Source organism: Akebia trifoliata, chromosome 14, assembly GCF_017979445.1.
Source record: "Akebia trifoliata isolate Shusen 1 chromosome 14, ASM1797944v1, whole genome shotgun sequence".
Taxonomy (NCBI): domain Eukaryota; kingdom Viridiplantae; phylum Streptophyta; class Magnoliopsida; order Ranunculales; family Lardizabalaceae; genus Akebia; species Akebia trifoliata.
The window spans coordinates 12461786-12487729 of record NC_141388.1 but is presented as its reverse complement, the minus strand read 5'-3'; the positions used below and the strand labels follow the sequence as shown (position 1 = coordinate 12487729).

The 25944-nt window shown below is 36.3% G+C and overlaps 1 protein-coding gene across 3 annotated transcripts in view; it reads left to right on the top strand.

The window, feature by feature from the left end:
• Window positions 1-25944, top strand: part of LOC147386326 (ARM repeat superfamily protein) — a 48525-nt gene that overhangs the window by 17953 nt on the left and 4628 nt on the right. For all 3 annotated transcript variants that reach the window (XR_015171737.1, XR_015171738.1, XM_086422478.1), the window contains exons 6-19: window positions 656-874; window positions 1134-1200; window positions 2605-3004; window positions 3570-3717; window positions 3852-4012; window positions 10962-11061; window positions 11181-11255; window positions 11388-11522; window positions 14347-14436; window positions 21925-22107; window positions 22201-22305; window positions 22428-22586; window positions 25273-25317; window positions 25432-25653. Coding sequence is in view for 1 of the 3 variants with exons in the window: in XM_086422478.1 (XP_086278604.1) it covers window positions 656-874; window positions 1134-1200; window positions 2605-3004; window positions 3570-3717; window positions 3852-4012; window positions 10962-11061; window positions 11181-11255; window positions 11388-11522; window positions 14347-14436; window positions 21925-22107; window positions 22201-22305; window positions 22428-22586; window positions 25273-25317; window positions 25432-25653 (2109 nt within the window). In the remaining 2 variants the exon portion in view is untranslated. The remainder of the gene's footprint in view (window positions 1-655; window positions 875-1133; window positions 1201-2604; window positions 3005-3569; window positions 3718-3851; window positions 4013-10961; window positions 11062-11180; window positions 11256-11387; window positions 11523-14346; window positions 14437-21924; window positions 22108-22200; window positions 22306-22427; window positions 22587-25272; window positions 25318-25431; window positions 25654-25944) is intronic.

Below are 25944 nucleotides of genomic sequence, written 5' to 3'. Positions count from 1 at the left end.
CTCCAGGGAGTTCTACGGATTTCCCCCATCTGTTTGTTTGGGGTGGGGAGGTGCCTTCAAAGATCTATTTGTTTATCTGGTTAGTGGCTTTGGGGAGGTTGCCAACATTGGATCAGTTAATCAGAAGAGGCTTCATTTCTCCTAATTAGTGCTGTCTGTGTAGATCTTCCCCATAAACAATGGATCCTTTATTCCTTCACTGCCGGATTGCTTGTCAGATTTGGTTGCATTTCTTGTTTCTTTTTGGTTTAGAGGGCTGCTTTCCGGTTTCAGTTAAGTTGCTGTTTGAAATTTGGGCTGCTTGTGGAGGCTCTTTTTCATTGTCAAAGAAGATTCTTTGGTGCTTGGCCCCTTCTGCAATCTGTTGGGGTATTTGGAAAGAGTACAATAGTCATATTTTTGAAGGGAGGGAATCCGATGTTCAAGATTTGGTGTTATCTATTTTGTTTTTTCGTTCTACCGACAGATACCATTAGTTTCTTCTTTAAGCCTTTGTTATTTATATAACTTTTCTGTACATTAGTTTTTCCAGCCAATTCATTAAGGATGGAACTAATCCCTTGATGACTTACATTTCTGTTTGTTTCGAAGGAAGAAAACTTAGTTTTTATAACAGTTTTAACCAACACAAGTTTTGTGGATATGTTTATTGCAGATATCCTCCCTTCTTTTCGAATATAGTTGGCACCTTTGGCAACGTGATGTGCAGACCATAGTGCATGCTTTCTCTGCACTTGCCCAGAGCTTTACTTTAAATTCTTCGGTGGAACATCAAGATAATCTCTATTTAACATGTGAGAGATGGATGTTGTGTTCGAAGGTAGTGAGGCAACTTATTGTTTCAGGATTTCAAAGTGATGCTAAATCTTTACAGGTATTCTGCAATGCTCTTCCTACAGTTGAATTCGAAGTTTCTGGATATGCTTCGTCCTGTTTGTCAATATTTTTTTTGCTACGCAAACGAGATTAGTGGTCTGTAATTTGTCGGTAAAGGCAGGGTTTGAACCTTGGTTGTAGTCTCAGTACTCAGACTTCAACCAACTTAGCAAGCTGGCACCTTCATCCTGTTTGTTAATATGACTTCCCACTAATGCAGTAAAGTGACTTATCATTTGTGCTTTGTATCTTTTTAGGAGGTGCAGCCAGTCAAGGAAGTCTGCCCTGTGTTCTTGAACGCTATTCAGTCACTTCTTCCATACTGTAAGATTTTTCTTTCATTTTGAATATTCCACCTCAAGTCTCCATCTACCATTATCTTGTAGGAGTGCTTTGTCCTGCTGCATCTCTGATATTGTTTAGTGTAGTTTCTTTGTTCATCATTCAAGTTATCTTGAAGATAGTTTTGGAGATGATTTTTAATTGTTTAATGTTGCCTTGGGAGCAATTCATCATTTTTTTGTGTGCTTCAGCATGCTATGCCTGTATTGTAGGCTCATTGTTGGAACTTGGAAGTGCCATACTGACTAAATCTTGTCTTGTTGAGTACTAGAATTGGTCCCATTATGTCAATCCTGAGGATTGTTTGCGATTGTGTGTTTGTGTTTTAAATTCTCCATAGTAAGATCTGTTGATCTCTTCGTTTTTCTAGGTCTACGTCTTTTCATGCTAACTTTATTTTGTTATTTTCTCAAAACCTTGTTTGATCCCAACAATCAAAAGTCACCCTCCTAGAGTTGGTGATGATACTTGTAATGACTCTCTTGTTCTTGAGAATTTTTTGTTTTTAGTAAGTATTGAATTTTATTAGATGATAAAGAACAAGTACAAAAGATTAGGAGGTTGAGAAGAACTATGCATGAATGAGAGAAGAAAACATCATCAGCCACAAACTTCTCTTGGAAATCTTATACGGTTTATATTTGATAGCATTCAGTAACACGGTAAGAGTGTTTTTGCCACTTTGACTTGGAAGAAGTTGGAGAAAGTCACTTTACTACTACTAATTTTAAAAAATGCCTTTATGAAAACTTCATCAGGATGAAGTTCTTGAAATAAGAAGCAAATCACCAACAATTTCTGTCTCTTTCTTTATAAAAAAAAATTAATAAATAACGCTTCTGTGTCTGGCTATTGGCTTTTGTATTTGTGGGAAGTAGGTTTGTTGTAAATTGTTTGTGAATTCGAAACCCGCCATACTACAAAACATTTCTGTCTTTGGCTATTGGCTTTTGTATTTGTGGGAAGTAGGTTATAAATTGATTGTGGGTTTGAACCCATGTACTACAAAATAACTGTTATTTTGATCGTAAATTCTTACAATGGTCCTTTTATTATTTAAGTACATTTGTAAATTACAGTACCAAATGAACTTCTGTTGCTGAAAAGTACCAGCATTGAAGTTTCTTCATCAAAGTGTTCTTGCAGAAGTTACTCAGAAGTTAGAAAATTAATACCATCGCAACCTATGTGTATGATATAGCTATCTTGTCTCGTGAATCTTTCAACTTCTAATATATTACTATCTTTCATATTCTTATGGGATATATATTGGGGATTTCTTTTTTACCTGCCTTTAAACAAAAAAAATAAAAATAAATCCACTTTCACAAGCTTGATATTCTCCAATTTTAAGTATTAATGTTAATATTCATCTTGATAATGCAGATTCATCTTTCCAAGAGCGGCATCCTAAATTTTGGGACTTCACAAAAAGGGCTTGTACTAAGTTAATGAAAATTTTGGTCATAGTGCAAGGCAGGCATCCTTATTCATTTGGTGATAAATGTGTACTTCCACCTGTTATGGACTTCTGTCTGAATCGGATTACAAATCCTGAACCAGAAATAATATCTTTTGAGCAATTCCTGATTCAATGCATGGTCATGGTGAAGTCAATATTGGAGTGCAAAGAATATAAACCAAGTCTCACCGGTCGGGTGCTTAATGGAAATGGGGTTACAACGGAGCAGATGAAGAAAAACATTTCCCGTGTTGTCAGTGATATACTTACGTCTCTTTTACCCAATGAACGTGTAGTAATGTTGTGTAACACACTGATAAGAAGGTAATGAATAATGACAGATGGAAACTTTATATTGCCTGGATTACTCTCTTTGTTTATTTAAATTCTTGGACAGCTCTATTAATTATTTCCAAACATTTGATTTTTTTTTTCTGCTAAGCAAGCAAGGAAATTTGAAAAAGGAAAAAAATAAGTTTTTTTTTCCGAACATTTGATAATGAATTGTCTTCTTCAATCCTTTGCAAGGAAATGGCGACGATGACATTAGAAAATGATGATAACAGAAGTTGTGTTTTGTTTCCTGCTAAACTCCATTTACTTTGAAACCAATTTTTGTTGTGCATTTGGATGCAACTTAATTGTTATCTTCCTTAGAACGGTACCTTAATTATAGGTGAATGTGTATATTACCATTTAGCACCTTTCTTGTTGAATTGCATAAATTGTTCGGTTAGTCTGGGTTGATTATTGTGTCTTTTAGTTGGATTCATTGAAAAGACACTTTCTCTTGGATTTTTAACTTGTTACTGTTGCTTTTCGGTCTAAGAATCAGTTGCCTTAGGAAACATTTTCTTTAGGAAAATTAATTTTTTTTTTTTTTAAGCAGGTATTTTGTTTTCACAGCAAGTGATTTAGATGAGTGGCATCAGAACCCTGAATCTTTTCATCATGAACAAGATATGGTTCAGTGGACAGAAAAGATGAGGCCATGTGCAGAAGCTCTATACATCATTTTGTTTGAAAACCATAGCCAAGTAAGTGTGCCCACTTCTTTGGAGTAACCTAATTTTTAGTGCATGTTTGTCATTGGTATGATTACATTTTTAGCATTAACCATGGAATTGGTAAAAAACAATACTCCTATGAGATCTTTATTACCCTTTTTCAGCTGCTAGGTCCTGTGGTTGTTTCTATTCTTCAAGAGGCGATGAATGGTTGCCCAGCATCAGATACTGCAATTACTCCGGGGATGCTTCTTAAGGATGCTGCTTATGGTGCTGCTGGATATGTATATTATGAACTCTCAAATTTCCTGAAGTTCAAGGATTGGTAGGCTCTTTTTTCTAAGCTTATCTGGTTTCTCTTACAGTTTTCCAGACCGAGAAAATGGTCAGGGCAGATAAAAACTGTGAAAACGTGTAAAACTGATTTGAAGCTTGGAACTAACATGCCCTTGTAACAAGTTATAGCTGTTCATGCTAAATGTGCATGATGCCATCAAAACAACATGAGTTCTCTGAAAAATTTACATGGAATTCCATCATTGGGGTTATATGATGGTGGATGAGGCATAGGCTAAATCATAAATGTTAATACCGAGTTAGGGTTGAGTCGAGTGAGATAGTCCCGACTTCTGCCTTAACATCAATTTCCTTTTGTTGCTGTTGTGTTGAGGGGAGAAGAGGAAGTGCTAGAGCTGAGGGAGAGTGGAGAGAGGAGACTAGCGAACGGGAATTGTTAGTACAGGAATTCGAGACTGGTCTGATGATCTCTCCTGTCCTAAGACACCTATATGTTGACATATGAAGTCAGAAAGGTCTGGAATATCTCTTTTAACTCTCTTTAGCCAACCTGACATGGGTTTCAGTTAGTGCTGTGATCGTCCTGTCAGCTTGGCGATGATACCTTCTGTTGTACACCTTGTTGAGTATGCAATTATTCCCATTGAGTAAAGCTGGTTCCTTTTGTTTGGTAGTTAGGAGACCTTTTTTTTGGATTTCAGTCAAGAAATTAAACCTTTAAATTCATCCTCAGTTCATTAAGTTTGAAAGACTTTTTTTTTTTTGTTGATAAATATAACTTGTATTAATCAAAAGAAGATAGGGAGGCTGAGATAGCCCCCAAACAGCAAGAAAAGAGAAACAACACAACAAAGAAAAAAGAAAGCAAAAACACAAATCCAATGGGGGGCTAAGCGCCACAAATGATATCCCAATTAAAAACAAAATCTTCGAAGTTAACTCCCTCGAAATCTTTCTTCAACTTGGACCAAAGAAAGAGTAATCCCAAAATCTCTAAGATCATTGTATGAGACGAGCTCTCCTTTCCTTGGAAAACTTTGTTGTTGCGCTCTCTCCAAAGGCCCTAAGTGATAGCAAATGGAAGGATAGCCCAAAGAAGTCTCTTTCTAGAGAAAAAGATATTGAATCTCCACCCCTCCAGAAGCTCAACGAAAGATAGAGGAAAAACCCAATCTATCTGGAATCGAGATAAGAAAAACATCCATATAACTCTGGAAAAAGAACAATGAATCAGAATGTGATTGACAGACTCCCTATCCCTAGAGCAAAGAAAGCAAAAGTTTGGAGTAATCCACCATCGATAGATCAGATTATCCAACGTGAGAATTCTACCCAAAGAAGTAAGCCAAATAAAAAAAAGACACCTTAGAAGGAACAAGATTGGACCAAACGACAGATGGAGCGAACGAAATATCCCCCATCGGTAACAAACAATAGTAGTAGGACTTAATAGAGAACTTCTTATCCTTAGCCTTGATCCACTCCCTTCTGTCCTGCTCGTTTTCTTTGACTTGGATAGAGTTAAGGAGATCTAGAAGAGATGTAACCTCCGTCAATTCCCAATCATTGAAGTTCCTCCTAAATCCCAGATCCCAAGAATCCGTGCTCCCGTCCCGAGTCAGACATTGCCTTATGGAGTTATTTTTTTTCAAATAGCAAGCATACAAAGAAGGAAATTGAGTAGACAGAGATGAATTTCCGCACCATAAATGTTCTCAAAATCTTACCTTGTCCCCCGTCCCAACTCTAAATCTAATTTCCTTATCAAACTTATCCACACCCTTCAGAATACCTCTCCGCACACTACACCCATAAACTCCTGTAGCCTCTTCACTATACCAACCAAATCTCTTCTCACCATATTTAGCCTTGACCATTTTCCTCCACAGGTTATCTCTTTCTTCCCCAAATCTCCACAGCCACTTGCCCAAAAGGGCTTTATTAGTGATTCTGAGCCCTCGAATTCCCAAACCTCCATTCTTCTTTGAAGTGCAAACCATCTTTCAATTCACCAAATGATACTTTCTACCACCATTTTTATCATTCCACAGAAAATTCTTCATAAGTCTTTCAATCTTAACTTCCACTAATTGGGGCAACGAAAACAAAGATAAAAAATAAATCGGAATACTTGTTAAAGTACTTTTAATCAACGTAACCTTACCCCCTTTTGAGAGATATTTAGCCTTCCAAGTACTCAATTTCTTCACCATCTTCTCGATAACTCCTTCCCAAATATTTTTACTGCAGTAAGGAGCCCCTAAAGGTAAACCTAAATAGGACGAGGGAAGCATATCACTCCTGCAGCCCAAAGTAGCTGCTAAAACTGAAAGATTCGGCACCTCACCAACACCAAATAACTTGCTTTTCTGCAAATTGAAATGCAATCCTGAAATAGCCTCAAAACAACCTAATAAAACCTGGAGAACTCGCACTTGGTTCCTAGAAGGATCTAAGAACACTAAGGTGTCATCTGCAAATTGCAAATGCGAAATCAAAGGGCCCTCATTCGAAACTCTAAAACCAGATAATCTCCCTATCTCAACCCCCCTCCTGAACAATTTACCCAAGGCGTCAGTCACTATCAGGAATAAAAATGGGGATAACGGATCCCCCTGTCTCAAACCCCTAGAACTCCGAAAATACCCAGCCGGACTACCATTGACCAAGATGGAAAAAGAAACCGACGTTATACACTTCATAACCCACCCAATTCACCTAGAACCAAATCCCATCCTACCCAACATATACTCCACAAAATCCCAGCTCACATGGTCATAAGCCTTCTGCATATCGATTTTTCCTATTAACCCCGCATTTTTATCTTTAATTCTTGAGTCTAGACATTCATTAGCCATTAACACCTCATCCAGAATTTGTCTTCCCCTAATGAAAGCACCTTGTTCAGGACCAATTAATTTCTTCAAAAATTCCTTCAATCTGTCAGCTAATACCTTGGATATAATCTTGTACACCGATCCCACTAAACTAATAGCTCTGAATTCAATCACTCAAGTTTGAATGACTTCTTGTTTCCAATATTCAGTTGATTGGCAATGATTAGCCATTTGATCTGGCATCTCATATTTTGATATGCATAGTATGATTGGTTTGGCTTACGAGCTTCCTTTTCTCCTTGATTCAGTGATTTAACACCTATCGGATATCTTTCTAGTGACTAAAAATCAGATTCTAATAGTGATCTTGATCAACAAATTGATTTAGGTTAGTTTCATGATAGTAATAGGCTTGGATTTACCTTTTTTTCTTTTGCATTCTTTAATTTCATTTGATGGACCTCACTATTATCTTGATGTTTATCTTATTGGCAGTCACTTTTCATTGCTTTATTTATTTTTTGATAGATAAAGATGATTTTGATTTCATTAAAACGACAAAGGTTGAGGAGACCAACCAAAAGGAACAAGGAAAACAAACCTACCAAAAAGTGGATAAAACCGCGAACAACACCAAGAAGACCACCCCAAATCTAGATTACAGACCCTTTCCCACCTCACAAGGAAATCCTCAAAGAAAATATCCCTAATTCTTTAAACCTTTTACACCAAAAAAACAACAAAGCTAGGATCTCCACGACTGCATCTTGCAAATCCTTTTCTTTATCCTCAAACCCACGATGGTTCCTCTCCTTCCAAATGCTCCAACATACAGCAAAGGTAATAATCCCCAAAGGGTGTGTTTTGCCTTTAAGAAGTCTTCCCCAATCCAACCAACTTTCCAACAAGTCTTTCCAAGAGTACAGAAGACACCTCACCAAATCAAACAAAACAAGAAAATGGCTCCAAATCTTACTCACAAACTTGCAATGAAGAAGAAGATGATTCACCGACTCCTCGTCTTTCTTGCACAAACAACAAAAATTTGTGAGATAAAACTCTTTCTTAGAAGATCAATGGTTGGCAACCTCCCAAGTGTGGTGAGCCACATAAACACTGAAACTTTGGAAGGGATAGAAGCACTCCAAATCATGGTGTGAGGAAAATTGTAATCGCCACTCTGTATTCAGTTAAATACAACGACTGCACGGTGAAGTTACCATCTTTAGTGCCCACCCAAACCCGACTGTCCTCCACATCATAGTTCATCCGCTCAAGTCCACACAATCTGTAAATCTCGCTAAACTTTCTAGCTCCTAGTCATTAAAAGACTTTTCATTCCTTTATCGATTATAGGAATAGGCTTTAGAAACTTTTTAGATGTACACCTTTTTTTGCATTCTTTAATTACATTTGATGGAGGGCACTATTGTTTGATCTTGATGTTTATCTTATTGGCAATCACTTTTCATTGCTTTATCGATTATAGGAATAGACTTTAGAAACTTTTTAGAAGTATAAATTCTAGTTTCATCTGAGACCGGAACAAAACATTGAATGTTTCAATTTGGCTTGGAATGTTTCTGTTGAGTCAATCTTGGACTAAGATGAAATTTTAAACCCTATCATTATCACCAGTCATGGTATTGGCCTTAAAAATAGAAGTGGGTGTTTGAGCACTCATATTCTCTTAATAATTCAACTTACCATAATGTAGAGAATAGAAATCTCCCTAGTTGCTCACAAACTTGACTTAAGACTAAAGTTTCGTGAACCTAACTTGACACACTTGCCTTAAGTTAGTTCTACAACAGGTCAGAATCTAAGACTAACTCAATTACATATTTGTAGAAGAACATAGAGAAAAACCGAACTCCCAAAATTATAATTACGTCTTGCATATCATATTTGTGTTTTGGCTACAACTCATAAAACTAGCTTGACTCCCTTGCCTAAAATTAGTTCTGCAACAATTGAGAATCTAAAATTGACTCAATTGCATATTTGGAAAGGTATTCTCAAGAGAACGCCTACTTTTTGTAGGAAGTTGAAGTTCAAAGTGGGTAGGGGTAGTAGAGTTCGCTTTTGGGAAGATAGTTGGTGTGGGGAAGTGCCTTTGATGGACCTATATCTAGATCTCTATGGGTTGTCGACCAAACAAGAAAAGCCAATTGAATCCTTCTTGATAGATGTAGGTGGGGACAAGTCTTGGGATTTTGGGTTTAGACGGTATTTCAATGATTGGGAAGTGAGTAGAGTGGGTAGTCTTTTGGTGCTACAGGATACAGTGGTGCTTGGTGCAAACTCAGAGGATCGTAGACTTTGGAGTGGCACCAAAGGAGTTTTCACGGTGAGATCTATGTAGACTACTGGGTTGCCTCTCTCACCTTCGGTTGCCTTCCCAGCCTTGTTCATTTGGGGTACAAAGGTTCCATCTATGGTTATTGTCTTTGTGTGGCTAGCGGCGTTGGGTAGAGTTACTGTGATGGATCAGTTGATTAGAAGAGTGTTCCATACGCCCAATCGTTGCTTATTGTGCCTCAATGATGATGAGACAGTGGACCATTTGTTAATGCATTGTGTTCATACTCACCAGGTATGGTTATAGTTTCTTGGTCTCTTTGGGTTGGCTGGTTGCTTTCCTTGCTCATTCAAGGATCTTCTTGGTTATGTAGGGGTTCTCACTTTAGAGTGGCAAAGTGGATCCTTTGGAGTTTACTTTCATTCGCTATTTCTTGGGGGCTTGGAAGGAGCGGAATAGACAAATTTTTGAGGATAAAGAGTGCGATCTGCATGATCTTATTTTAGACATCTTGGGGCTATTGTTTTTTAGGGAAAAACTTTCAAAGAGTTCAAGGGAACTTTCTTTGAGGATTTTCTAGTTCGTTGGGATTCTATTTGTATTTTAGATGCATCTTGGTTGTTTTTGTCTCGCTTTTTGTGTTGTTTTGTATTTTGGAGCCTTCTTGTCCCCTTTTTTCTGATAAAATTTTAACTCATAAAAATAAAGTAAAAAATAAAAATATCTACCTTATTCTTGTTTTACATTAACTTAATTTATGTTAAAGTTGAATCTTGGTCTCGTTAGAAAGCTAATCGAGTAAGATTTATGTTGGTGCCAAAATCAAAGCATGTGTAAACTTTTTTTACATGATGAAACTTGGTTACATGTAATTTGATGAGTAAGGTTGAAAATTGTTCCGTTTCGGCTTTTTTTGGGTTGGAAAGAGTGCTCTTTGGCTTCCATTGAAGAAGGGGGAGTTGGTCTTCCCCAATCGAGTTCTGGGGTTTGTGCATGCATGAGGGAGGAGGGGAGAGTGCTTTAAGTGATTAAAATGAAAGTTGTAATTAAATATGAAAAATACTGATTTCTGTTGATACAATATGAGATGTACCAAAACTTATTGACACATTGTAATACATTCCAAACTTTGGAAAATACTGCAATGTTCAGTTCCAGTGTGTTGGAAAATACATTTTGGCCGAAACATACCAAAACAAAATGGATCTTTGAACCTTGACTGGAAATCAATAATGTTATAATATGAACTATTCCAAGAAGGTTTAAATTTCATCTTGTCTGGTTCAGGAGTACAAAATAAGACTGTCTCTTGACTGAGACATTTCACAACAATCTGAAAGCTCAATGTTTTGGGTTCAATATTTCATTCCTGTCTCGACTGAGATTGGAATGACTTGGCTGGAACATTCTGAGACGGTGTGAAACTTTATAGTTTAAACAATGGGCTAATGTTCGTCTCAGAACATCTTTAACGTGCATTGGTGTGATATTTGATTCTAAATTTCATTCCATCTCGTCAAATATTTTTTATAATTTATTTTAAAATAAAAGACTAATTTTTCTGAATTTAATTGGATTATTTTGGAATGTAATGATGTGTTTTGGTCCCATCAAAACTTGCCTGGACTGCATCAAGGAGACATTATGGAGCTGGCCACTCCCCGTTTGTCCAGTCATGGCTTCAAGCATTGTGGCCCTTTCAATCCATGGTGGTTGCACCATTGAGTTAATAGGATAGCTTGCAAGCTACCTAATTTTTTCCTTTTTCCATGTTTGTGATATTTTGTTGTGTACGTATTTTGTGCATTTATGACTTTCTTTGAACTTGTTATTTGCAGGTTCAATGGTGCTCTATCCCTCGAACTCACGAATGACCATCCAAATATGCGCATTATTCATCGGAAAGTTGCACTGATACTGGGGCAATGGGTTTCAGAGGTAACAGGGAATTGTTTTGGCTCAAAAATTGAATGAGAATGCTGAATGCAGCGAAATGAATGAAATTGAAATTTCTAAAAATGTGTGGATACTTTGGGTTCTAATACTTGTTTTGGCAGATTAAAGATGACACAAAAAGACCAGTGTACTGTGCTTTGATAAGTTTACTTCAGGACAAAGACTTAGCTGTCAGGGTATGCTGCTTGCTTCGACGCCTTTCTTCCTGAATATTTTATTCTTTGCCTGCTGCATGAATTTTCTTCACTTCTTTCAAATTGATGTAACATGTCCTGCTTTTAAAAATAATCATGGTTGCATTCTTTCAGTTGGCAGCTTGTCGGTCTCTAAGTTTCCTTATCGAGGATGCAAACTTCTCTGAACAAGATTTTTCTGATCTTCTTCCAACATGTTGGGGTTTATGTTTTAAGTTGGTGGAAGAAGTCGAGGAGTTTGATTCAAAGGTTAGGTCTTGCAACTGGTTTACTTCAGTGTTTATAACTAGATTGAAGTGCTGGTTGTAAATCCAGTTGTTACTTTTACCTCTTATATTGGCATCTGTGCATGGCATTTTTTTTATTGCCCCTCTTTCTTAATGAGTGCTGGATGTATGGATTCCCTTGTATCTATTGTATACTTATTCGTAGAATATGCTTCCATATGCACTCGTGCATCATGTATATTGTGTTTCTGTAACATGTAGTGTGTAATGTAAATGCTAAAAACCATTTTTAGTAGTTGATCTTCAAATGGGTTCAACCAAGTCAGACCTATGTCTTTTAGTTGGAATTGCTTTTATTGAAGTGGAAAAGTGACCTGGAGCTGAGGCATCCTTCACTTCACATTGTTAAATCAATCACTTTTAGTCGCATCAGTGCTTCACTTATTTTTATGTAAAAGTTGTGAATTATGTCACCATCTACGCCTTATCACAAATATTTGGGTTTGGCAATGTGAATCCTCTTTCACCATTCGACTCCATATTGTGTAAGCTAATAAAAAGTATGTAATACAATATTTTAAAAATAATACATGGATGTAATAATAAAATAGGGCAAGAGAAAAGGCTCAAAATGAGCTCTGAGAGATGTTTAAGTGACTTGAAGATAGCCAATGTCTTCCGATTCTCTTTAAGCGAAAAATTGAAAAAAAACGAAGTGAGTGAAATAAAGTTGCATTTACATGCATTATGCTATGACTGTGGCTACCAGAATGGTCTCACACCTCCTTGTAAGTTTCTAAAGTGACTAGTGATTGCTATGTCCAACCGTGCTTTGAAATGGTGGATCAAGCATAGTAGCATCCTTGGAAACATTTTGACCTTGGAGCTGATTAATCAAGAAAAGTTGGCATGCCGTAAGAAATTCTTGAAACAAATACACCATCATCCTCCTGCTCCTTGAAGCCCTATCTCAAAGATTCGGGGTTGGCTTAAGAAATTATCGTTCCTCCATTCAACTTGTCTAGAGCTTGAAACAATATCATCAATACACATTCTAGGTGTGAACGACTTTACTAATCGTGTTTTACTATTACATCCGGCGTTTTATTTAACCAACCACTCCAAATAATTATATTTAAGGTTGCCTATACAAGTTTATATTAGATTATTATTTAAGCTATTTACTGTCACAAATAAGTTATTGATTTTCTAATAAAATTCAACTTATCACTTGCCTAATTAGTAATTGCACAACAATTGGATTGACTTTTACTCCTGACTGAAGTCAAATCACATCTTTGATTTACTCTACACATTTATTTATTTTAATTTTCTTTTGAGAAATTTCTTATATTAATGGTCATTTCCATTATTATCAACCTTAATATAAAACATTTGTATTAATTAAAAATATCATATTTAACTGGTGAAAAACTGCCAAGGAATTTCTCAATAATCCCTGAGATGAGTACTACTTCGGCCTGGAGCTTCCTAGGATGAGAAGTGCTGTATGTTGCCATGTGATCCCAAGTATGAGCCAAGGTTTAAAGATCACAAGCTCCACAGTACCAAGACCAGGTCAACGTAGTGAATGCAGCGACTTGGGACTTGCTATTTGTTATCAGCATGGAACGGATTCCTGCCATCCACATGTTATTGTTTTCTGCCTAATGGTTTATTTTCAGTTGTGATGGTGCATTGGCAATCCTTATACTTGGGATAAGGCTTTGATGATGGTGTATTTTGCATTGTACTTCCAAGTTCTAACTTGGGTTACTATGCCAGATCACCAATGCATCTGTGTCACTACTTAATACATTCAAAGTTTGTTGGTGAAATTCCTTCTTTATGGTAAGAAAAGTCCTGTTTGATAGCAAGAATGGGAGCTATATAATGGGCTCAACTTGAGTTTAATTTGTTGAGTCTTTTAATCCTGTTCTGGGGCAAAACCTATTGTTTTCGCAAACTTTACTCGATACTGGTCCACTATTTTATTTTTTATTGGTCAATGTCCTAGTCTTACTTGAGAAATCAGACATAGGTGCCATTGTTTGAAGTTGAACAGTGCTCAAGTTAAATGTGCTGCTGATATGACTAAAAATATTGGACCTGAATGTGTGCCATCCTTGTTATTCTATTAGAAAACAAATGGAGATTTATGATTCTGCTAGTGGAAATGCAATGGCATGGACTTCTGGTATAGGAAAGTAATTGGATAAATTATAGTTAATTTCTACTACAGTGATATATTTTGTTAACAAGTTTTATATTGTAAATTGATATATGTATACTTTTAGAATTTGGAAGATATTTAGTGGGTTCATTCTATGTGCATTTTTGGTTATCTTTTCTTTATATATTATTCAAGGACTTGCATCAACCATTATATTTTATTCTTGGTTATTTGTGTGAGGATTTCACCATCTTTAGATTACTTGCTTCATCTACCAATTTTATTCGGGGTGGATATGTGTTTTTTGCCTGTTTCAATGATGTCTATTTAATTGTTCTGAATGATGTTGTTATTTATGTGGACTGACTCTATCTTCCTCCCAAGTCTTTACCTATTTAATTGTTCAGAATGATGCTGTTATTTATAAGGACTGACTCTATCCTCCCAAGTCTTCTTTCTAGACTGGCTAAGTGAATCATTTAATATTTTTTTGTTTTTCAAAGGTTTCCCATTGTTCAAGTTATTCCAACCATCAAATTATTTATGCTTTGCCATTCATTGATTCTTTGTTGTTTTTGACTTTTTATTTTTATTTTTAAGATATATATATATATATATATATTTATTATTCCTACGGATTTCAATATCATTGTTTCTTGTATTTTATTTTCAGGTTCAGGTTTTGAACTTGATATCTGTACTTATTGCACATGTTAATGGGATCATTCCATTTGCACATAAGTTGGTGGAGTTTTTCCAGAAGGTATCTATTGAATGTTTCTTTCTTTAAATGCTTCTTTTTTCACATTGGTATTAATTTTATTAAATAGTAGCATAAAAAGGGCAGGTACATTCGATAGATAACAATATTTGCCTCCGTTCTAAATATGTAACAATAATGATCCTTCAGGATAAAGTTTTTGGCACCTTAAACTGGTGCATGGAGTTTAATAAAATTTATCCATTTAAATGGGAGGATAATTGTTATTATTGAGTTCTATGTAGGGTTGTCAGTGGGTAACTGATTAACTGGTACCTGATTGGAACTCGGTTCCAGATTTACCTATTTTAGCACAAACCAGAACTGCTGGTAGAAATTAGGTCCCACTTCTGGGTGTTTGGTGTCCTAACTAACTTCAAGCTGTAGCTGACAATACTTGGAACAGATGTGGATATATAGTGCTGTTGATGTCAAGTTTCTTTTCAAAGATCCCTTTTTTCCCCATATATTTTTCTTTTGCTTTTTCAATACAACATATGGGTATCCACTACTTGACAGGATCTGAAATCTATTCTGGCTGTTCCCATTTCAGTACTGAAAATTAATAGATTCAAAACCATTGTAAATATTAGGTTCTGGTATATATATACCCAACAGGAACCAACCTGTAGACACCCATAGTTCTATGTAACATGAATTTTCAGGTTTATTTTCCATGGATATGCATGTTCACAGGTCCTGATACATACTGTCTCCCTTCACTGTAATAGTTTTCTTCAAGAAGAGTGGTGTGCTTAATCATGCAAACATGAATTTATTAATTCGTTAAACACTACAATATTTAATTGTTAGTCTTCCCTCTTATGAACATCGGTTTTAAGTTTCACACTCTCACACGAGACCAAGTTGATTCACCCAAGTCATTTTAGCCTCACTGTGAGCTGGGTGGGATCCAGGTGTGATTCAGAATTCACATTGACTTGGCCTGAGTCCATCCACCCTAACTTCTTCCTAACTCGACTCTTCATGTACTGGTTTTTCCCGTCTTGGTGTTGTCTTGCCCTATGTTACCTAATTTGTTGCTACTAGTCTGAATCAGGAACTGGTACGAAGTGAACCAGTTCGCGGTACGGTTCGTAAAATCAACCGAAATTTGATTGGGTTCAGCGAATTTTTTTAATTGGTTCGGTGAACCAAACCAATTTATTATATTTTTCCATTGTTTATATTTAAAATGTAGATTATTATATTAATTTATTTCTATTTAACTTCGAATTTTTTGACATTTTGTGTACTTGAATTATATATATACACAAACGAACCAAGGTAGCAAACCGATCTGGGAAACCAGAGTGAACCAAGAAACGAATATCTCTACCTACCCCTACGAACAGGGTTCATTCTAGAGTGGTGAACCACGAACTACGAAGCTGAATTCAAATCGAGCGAACAGACAAACCAGGTAACATTGGTCTCGCCTTGACTTGGGCCTGGTTCGTCTGGATTGCTTGAGGCAGCAACCCTGTCTTGGCCATGGATGGTTTAAGTCCCAAATTGCACTGTAGAACTTATTATTAGTTCTATTTCCTTGTATTGTACAACTTGTATCTTCTGAGTTGATTAAAATATGCTCCTCAATTGAGGGATGAGGATTATCTTTTGCGTCACTTCAATATTTGTGAGGATCTTTAGTCAACTTTGTCTTGGCCTCAGATGAACTTAGTCCCAAACTTCTTGGCAGATTTTATTATTAGTTTTATTTCCTTGTAGTCTAATTATGCTTTCTGAGTTGAATAAAAGTGCCCCTCAATTGAGAAATGAGGATTAGTTGGATATTTTTTTGATTTCAATATTTGTGAGGATTAGCTCAAAAGATCATGTTATTTTCGACAAATCTGGCCCTCTATTGTGATCTCTGAATTTCATGAAACAAATTGTGATTTGCCACCTTTTTGCTGGGCTTAAAAACTCAATGAGTTCTTCAGCTCTATAATGCTGGTCCCAAAACCTAGAAGGAGAGTTGTCATGTTGGCATCCGCTGTCCTCGTTCATTTTCATCATTGTTGTGGAAGCTTTTGGGTGAATGATGGTGAAGACTGTTGATGATGGCAATATTTCTGGATTCTCTGAATGCGCTGGTGGATCAGTGGTTTCACATCTTCAGTTTGCAAATGATAACCTAGTATTCACAGATGTAGATGTAGGGCAGTTGAGATTTTTTTAGTGTCATGCTGTGCTGCTTCAAGGTTGTATTGGGGTTGCTAGTTAATCTTCAAAAGAGCAGTTTGCGGTTTGGAGTGTTCAAAATTTGGAATTTCTAGATGCATCTATAGGTGGTGTTTTCCCAAAAATTTATCTTAGATTCTTGTTATGGGCACTTATAACAGTAAGGAAATTTGTGATCAAGTGATATAAAGAGTAAGTAGGAGCTTAGCTCGTGAAGTCAAGGTACTTCTCTAAGGGTGGTAAATTGATCCTTATTAAGAGCATGCTAGTCAGTGTCAGTATCTTCTTTCTCCCTTTATTTTGATCTTCAAAAGTGTTGAAGTAAAATTAGAGAGGTGGTTTAGGGAATTGGCATGAAAAAAAAAGGATGAAGGAAGTTCCACCTTGTTAAATGGAAACACATTTGTTCTCCTAAGGAACTAATGAACTAGGGGACTTGGTCTCTGGAGTTTGAGAGTGATGAATGTGATGCTATTGGGTAAGTGGATGGAGATTTGGATGGAACATAATAGTTATTGGAGGGGAATCATCATCGTGAAATTTGGGGAGCAAGAGCATGGTTGGGCGAGTGGGATAGTGAACATGTCTTCAGGCTGTGGGATTTATAAAGGTGTGCAGAGAGGTCTATCTGCATTCCATAACAGAGACTACTTTTGTATAGGGAACGGGAGTTCGATTTTGGGAGGATTGTTCGAATGGATCCTTGCCTCTTATGGTCCAGTTTATAGAGTTGTTCTCTGTGAGAAGATAACAGCTAGGGTTTAGAGAGAAAGAGAGAATAATAGAAGAAAGATGAAGGTTAGTTTGATATCCTATCTAGGGTTCAACCCTCACTATTTATATATATAAAAGTCATATAGTGATGGGCTTAAGTTATGGGCCCATCGCATACAATGAATAAAAGATAATAACATAAAATAAGAACTCTAAATCGATCAAAAAAATAAAATAAAATAAGAACTCCACTCGCCCTCAAGTTGGAGCATACAAATCAGACATGTGCAGCTTGGTACAACAATTAAGAAAGGAACTTTGAGATAGTAGCTTTGTGAACAAATCTCCCAACTGATTTTTTAACTTGATGTAAGGAGTAGATACTTGTTTCGCCAACACCATATTGCGAATAAAGTTATAATCAACCTTGATGTGCTTGGTCCTCTCATGGAACACTAGGTTGCTAGCAATATAGCTAGCAACTTGATTGTCACAATGCATAGGCATAGGAGAAGGAATCTTAATTCTCATTTCCTTGAGAAGTGATTGAACCTAGAGCATTAGACATGTAGTGTGAGCCATTGTTTGGTATTCTGCTTCGGCACTGGAGTGAGCTACAACTTCTTGTTTCTTACTACGCCAACTCACCAAATTTCTACCTACAAAGGTACAATAACCGAAGTGGACCGACGATATGTATGACTTCCAGCCCAATCAGCATCTGAAAAATTAGTGACATAGAGAACTTGAGAAGGTTTGTATAACAACCCCTTCAAATAACGTAGAATCCGAAAAATTGCATCCAATGAGGCTGTCGTGGAACCTGTATAAATTGATTAACTACAACAACAAATGTGATGAGAAATCCCCAAATTTTCTATTCGGGGAGGAGTTAACTGAAAACCCACACATAGATGAAAAATAAAATCTCAAAAAATATAGAGTATCCTTGAGGATATTCTTTGAAATGTGGCTAGAGTTGAAAGGCCAACGAAACAACAATCGGAATAAAATCACAAAACCCAAAAACACCTGGTATAAAATTGAGATCTGGGAAATTTTTTTAAAATGTTAATTGAGGAGCCGAAGAAGTCTAATTTTTTATGTACAAAAAATATTGTTCATGCAACACTATTCACACGACACTATTCATTGATTTTTCTGAAAATTGAATTTTGGGCTTCAAAATTGCAACACCTGCAAACGAAGAATCCTAAGTCGTGTTTTTTACCAAGGCCTTAGGGTTAACTTTTGCGACACCGTCACTATATAAACCAGTGAGTTTTCACTTTGACAAAAAAATATCAATGAGATTATCACTTTAAACCTGCAAGATCATCACTTGAAAAACCTACAATCTTGTTGTTCATTTTGGGAATTAAAACGAATAGTTATTTGGAATCGAAATTTCATCATGTTCAACTCACAAATATCCATCAAATTGAATCTACTTGAAAACTCGAGAGATGACTAAACTGAGTCAAATAAAATTATATTAGTTTTATGAATAATTTAAAAAAAATTAAAAAAATAAAAGTGTATTTATTTTTTCCACAAAATATGTTGTATATAACCAAGTAACTCGATCAAGTTTTTGACCTTACTCAATGCATTTTCGAGTTGATAAGTTGGTTCCAATCAAGTCAACCCGACCAACCAAGTTTTATACATCGCTCTCAACTTCATTGGATTTTTCAATGACTTGCACACTCGATGGAACCAACATTTCGAGCCAACTTGGTTGAGTCAACTCGAAAATGCGAGTAAGTTTAGAAATTTGACTGAGTTATTTGGTTCTTATTACAGAAAAAAGGCATGCTGATTTTCAGGTATGTGATCAAGATCAATGCAAATATCTCATGGAATTTTGGATTTAAGAGAGCTTTTAATAATTGGGAGTTGGAGCTCATAGTTGGCTTGGTTGTTTGTACTCAATGCAGATCAACCTAGAGATGAAGGATTATAGGGTATGGGAAAGTAGGGAGGGTACTTTCTTAGTGAGATCTTTTTATTAGACATTGTCTTAGTTACTGGACCAATAGTTCTTAGCAATTGCACTATGGGGTTCAAAGGTTCCGTAAACAATCTTTTTTACTTATTTGGTAAGCAGCCCTGGGCAAAATTCTCATGTTGGATCAGATCATTCCCAAATGAGTATGTGGCTCGAATTTTTGTAGTCTATCCAAGAAGGTCGGGGACTTAGTGGACCACATTTTTTTTGATAAATAAAATTTCCATTAGCAAGGCTAGTTGAGATAACCAACAAAAGAGGAGATACAAAAAAATGAAGACCAGAAAACAAAAACACGTTACCCTAGAAATATTATACACCCTAACCTAACGAAAAAGGAAATCCTCAAAGAAGACTCTTTGAACTCCTTGAAAGTCTTACACCAGAAAAAGAGAAGGCCCAGAATAGAATTGATGATGTTGTAATTGATAATGGTCCCTTTCACCATTTCCCAAACAAAGGATACCTTAGATGGTACCCTTGGCCCCCTACACAGCCACATGAGGAAACGAGGGAGCACCTAACCACCCCAAGTTGTGATAGAATGCGCTAATAGAAACCAGGCCTTTACTTCTAACATCCCAGCTTCTCTCATCTTCTCTATCCTCACAATGGGGATTGCCATCAATGCATTCCAACAAAGAAGCTACCTCCGAAATCTCTCAATCATTAAGCGCCTTCCTAAAACCAATATCCCAACCAAACTGCCCTTGATTCTGATCCAAGAAATAGGAATAAGCAAATGAATCTTCCTTGAAATGACATACAACATTGGAAATCGATCTTTCAAAGAGCTTTTCCCACACTACAAGTCCTCCCAAAATCTAACTTTATCACCTCTCCCAATCTTGAAGGCATGTACCTCTCTTCCTAAAGTGAGGCAAAACCCAAAGGATACCTTTTCAAACCGCAATCACTTTATGCCACAAGCAATCTCATTCCCAACCTCCACAGCCATTTACCTAATAAAGCCCAAGCTTCTTGAACCCAAGACCTCCAACTTTCTTAGCCACGCAAACGCTCTTCCAACTAACTAAGTTACGTTTTCTTTTCCCTCCCTTATCGTTCCACAGGATCTCTCTGAAAAGCAAATCCAACTTCAACTCCTCACATTTGGGTAATGTAAGTAAGGAGAGGAAGAAAACTGGAATGCTATAAAGCACACTCTTGAATCGATTAACGTGAGCCCCCTCCCTTAGAAAGATATCAAGAATGCCAAGAACCGAACCTTCTACTCACCTTCTACCATAGGGTCCTAGATTGATTTGCTCTTGTAGGTGGCACCCAATAGTAAACGCAAATAAGAGAACGAAAGAGTACACACCATAACACCCCAACGATGCTGCTAAGCAGTGGACCATGTTTTTTTTCATGCTGAAGTAGCAACGGAGGTTTGGTCTCATTTCTTGTCTTTGTTCAGGATTGTTGGGTGCTTTCTTCTGCCATGTGGACCTTATTCGGAGGTTGCTTAGAGTTAGGTTTCACATTCTCTTCATTGAAAAGGTTGCTTTAGATCCTAACCGTGTTTGCAATTTGCTAGGAGATTTCGAAGCAGGGGAACTAGAAGATCTTTCAAGAGAAGTAGTTTTTCCATGAGACTATTCTTTCAATTTTGACCTGCACAAGTGCTGGAGTAGTGGTTCAACGACCTAGGTGTGCTCCTTAGGGTCGTGTGATCAAGTCTCCTTGCCCATGACTTTACCCAATACACCAGTTTGTGGTGGGTGTATTTTCAAGGATTAGTCCCACTTTCAAAGGGGGTGGGGATACCCTGTCGTTTAAAAAAATATTTCAAATTGGGGCTTTTGTATTTTTGGTGTTAAATTGTTTTAGGAATTAATAGGTGTTTTTTTTATTATATTTATAAAGATTTTAGGGGTGGATGGAATTGGGTTTGTGGTATACAAGATAGTCAAGGCTTGATGGTGAGTGAAAGGGTTGTGAGTTCCATATATCTTTTTGGTCAACTTGATCTCCTTGGGGGTTTTGATCCCTGGTCTTTTGGTACCATGAAGTGACACCTTCACGTGATAGCTTAATAGCTGTGACAAGACATGAATGATGATGATTTTCCGTTATCTCAGTTGATTGGACAGATCTATTCTTGATTTTGCTTTATCATTCTCTTTGTAGGAATCTTCAATTTAAATATTAAAGTGCTTCTCCCTGCATAATCTCCCCCCCCCCCTCTCACACACACACACACAAACACACACACACACACACACACACACGCACAATCCCTTTCCTACCTTGGGGCAGCATCTCTGCAACTCTGTTTGCCTGTAAAACTAGATAGTGATTCCATCATGACCTGTTTAAATAATGTTTTATGTATTCAATAAGATCTCTAATGATGTTATATTTCTATATTCATACTTCAATATTATGTTTATATAGAAGCTCCTGCTTCCTACATTTTTAGGAATTGTTGCTTCCGCATTTCCACGTCAGAATCTACCCCCGACACACTTGATATCTCTCAAATGTTTTTATCCACATTCCTTGTATATTTCTTATAATGCTTTTGTAAATATGCCTGGCAATACTAATCGAGGGTACTTGTTAAATTTGGCAAGGTATGGGAGGAGTCCACCGGTGAAAGTCTATTACAGATGCAACTTCTTGTTGCTCTTCGTAACTTTGTTTGTGCACTTCGTTATCAATCACCCATTTGCTATAACATGCTACTGCCCATCCTTCAAAGGGGTCTTGATATAAATAGTCCTGATGAACTGAATCTTCTGGAGGACAGTGTGCTGGTCAGATACGCACTTTCGCCTTTTTGTCTACTTTCTTTACCACTATCAGTTTAATGCATGCAATACTTATGCCCTTGATATAACCTTCTGCAGCTATGGGAAGCCACACTCTCTAATGCCCCATCAATGGTGCCTCAACTATTAGGATTCTTTCCCTTTCTAGTGGACATCATGGAAAGAAGCTTTGATCACTTGGAGGTTGGAAAAAATTCAGGAGCTTGTGCTCTCTAGCATTTTTAACAAGAGGCATGCAATATATATATATACATATATATATTTTGAGATCTTATAGCACCAACTCTTGAACTTCTCGTTTGTAGGTTGCTGTCAATATCATTGAGGGCTACATAATTTTAGGTGGGACTGAGTTTCTAAATATGCATGCTTCAAGTTTGGCTAAGCTTCTTGATTCGATCATTGGAAATGTGAATGATAGAGGTCTGAAATCAACACTTCCCGTCATTGAAATTCTAATACAGGTACTTGTTTATTATTTCTTTGTCACATTTTATGGAAGTAACTACTGACGAATCATAAATGATGGGCCACTTTGCATTTTGATTGGAGAAGTCTGACTAAAAATCTTGTAGTATCATCTCCTTGGTTAATTTGGTGTATGCCCCACTTTCTATTATTGCATCTAGTGCCATTTTGATAGCACCCATTCTTGAGCACATGCCAATCAGAGGTTGAGTCTAGGATTGTCGGTCATTCCATTCAACTGGAAGCTTTCTCTTAAGTAGCCAAATAACAAGAATTCATTTGTTAACTTATTCATTTTGATCTTATACAATTAATAAGGATGCGGTGTTCACATACTGAAATTGATCAGCCTTTGCATGTTAAATTGGTTCGTAAAATGTGTCATTGATTTTCTTAGAGTAAGAAAAAATCATGAATACTTTTATTTTCTTGGTTAAGTGGTAAAACACTCAATTTGTGGAAAATTTATTTGTCAAAGACACCAAAAACTGGAAAAAATAGTATATTTTTTTCAGTTAAACTTTAAGGAATATCGAATTATCTCTTTTCCTCCACCTCAAACTGTTGTCAACTACCACCATCACCATCCCAAGACCATCACCATCACCACCACCGCCACCATCATCATTATCATCCCACTGCTGCCATTGTACCACCATGCCAAATACAAATTTTGAAATATTTTCTGTTGGGTGTCTATTTGGATTGCTTGGTATGAAAAAATATTCTAAAACAAACAATTTCCAATAGATTTTATGATGCAGAATGAATAGGAAAGGTATTCAGAATAGGAGTAGTCAGAGGAATAATTGCTGGATTCTATTGTCAAAAGCTCCGCCTAGACCCAACATAGCCCCGCTTTTCCTGCCTAGACCATCCAAGCGCCTAGGCCTTACCTGCTTTAAGCGGGGTTTAAAAAGTTGGGTTAAAATGATACTTTTAAGAAATACTTTTGTATAAACTGTATTTTAAAAGGGATTTAATCAATTTAAGAAGATAAAGGATTTCTCAAATATTTATCTGAACTTGTGAGGTGTCTAAGATTAAAAAAAAAAGAACTAGTAGGTGGTATGTGCAAATGCACATGTATGGAACAATTTAAGATTTATGCATTATTAAAACTATTTCAAAAAATTAATTTTTAAATCTTTTAAATAGATAATCTTATATTTTCATATTTTATCATTTAATAAACTGTAAAGGTCTTTTTGTAATTTAAAATATTAAGTAAGGCTATTTTGAAATTCGAACATAACATAATAAAAAAATATTTATGTTATTTTAGGAGACTAAAAACTAGCTAACATGGTTATACTTATAGGATTGTGTAATTGTAATTTTTGACAAGGTGACCTTGATAATAATAAGTTAGATGAAAAGGTGAGGGCACTTTTGGTCTTCCAAATTTTTGGGTCAACAAACACTTATTCAGCTTTATCTTATTATCATAACACAGATTTGTGAGGGGCATCAAATTATTTCAGTATTTGCAGTTAAATTATTTTAATTTTTCTTGCATATTAGTTGTGTTGACTTGCAAGTTTGCTTAGTAGTTGATAACTTATTATTATCTTGGTAATTACATTTACATTTATTGTTTTGTGTTTGTTTTTGTATGACCTTTAGTACATATAAAAAATTGGAACATTAAATATTTTGTTTCTTAGGCTTTGCCTAGGCCTTAAGGAGGTCCACAACTTAGGCCCCACCTAGCGCTTTTAACAACCTTGTGCTTGAAAACAATCCAGGATACGAATTTAAGCAGAAATGCAAACAAGGGTTGGCACCAAGGTAAACCCTAGTTTGAGTACAGCTAGGGTTAAGAAAATTCACTAAAATTAATCTGGATCTGTTTTAAAACAATGAGAATCGGAAATATCTCCTATCAATAATGAGTTCAGAATCACTCTTGAGGTCGAGTATGGGGAAGTACAGGTGGACAATAGGGTTACCTGCATGGAATAACAGATTACCCAGAAATATTTAGAAGCATCATTGTTACAGCAGAAAAATCAGATTAAAATAGTGAATAGTCAAGGAGAAAAACAGTATCATCTATTAGAATTGATATAGGTGGAATCTAGGCATCACATCAAGGTTTAGAATCTTCACAGTTTACTAAACTGCTGCTATACCAGGTCTTTTCTGGATTTCATTAATAAAACTGTGAAGAAAACAAAAACAAATTGAACTTGTTTTGACCAGCCATAACAGTTACTAATCTGCCCCTGCTAAAGGGCCTAAACACAATTACATAAAATTGATCAAAACTCCCATAATCCCTAGTCATTGGCTACTCTAAAATCCTAATCCTGGGCCACTTCTATCTCCTTCCAATGAAAAAAGAGAGTAAATTATGACTATGCCCTCCCTTTACAAAACAATTAAAGAATTCACCTTTTCTTCCTTTTCTAATATTGTTGTAGTGGTTGATCCCCTTCATTTATTGTGAAACAAACAAGGGAATTTTTTTTTGCATGAAATTATCTGAATTTTCCATGACAACCTAACAGAGAAGAAAATAACAGGATAAATATTTCTTGTAAAAATTTGTTCCTAGAAAAACCATTTTTCTAGATGTCGTAATTTCTCAGGTTAGAGAATAAATGTAAAGGGTACTGTGTCTTCAACTTGAGACCAACATTTACAAGTATTCTTAATCACTTCTTTTATTTTTTCCAGTGCTTCCCCATTGAAGCGCCTCCTTTGATCAGCAGTACTCTTCAGGTAATTGGGTTTTTCTGATGTATTGCTCTCAATAGAGTATCTTTTTGTTTTCTACTTACTAGATGTGGTTTTTTCCTTGTTTGACATTTTTGGTTATTTCTGTGATATTGGTAGAAATTAATAGTAATTTGTTTGAGTGGAGGAGATGATCGTGATCCTTCTAAGACAGCTGTAAAGGCTTCATCTGCAGCCATTCTGGCAAGAATCCTGGTAATGAATACCGATTATCTTGCTTATTTAACTTCAGATCCATCACTTCCTTTGGCTCTCCAACAAACGGGCATTTCAATTGAGGAGAATATACTTCTTTGTCTGGTTGACGTATGGCTTGAGAAGGTAATAGTGCAACAAGCACTGTCATGACATTGATACATATGAAGCTTTTGTGTTCTCATATATTTTGTTGAGTAATGTTTTACCTTTATGTATATATGTTGTATATATTCTGCCATTCTTAGTTAGACTTGTAATGTTATTGTTCAGTGATGTTTTACTTGGTTTTTCGATGCCATTCTTAATTTTATTTAGGATGATGTTGTTTTGATAATGTCTCCAAGTTTTTGGGATAGGGCATTGATGATGATTGATTTTGGTACTATTCACAGATATTGTTATAGATCGGCCCTT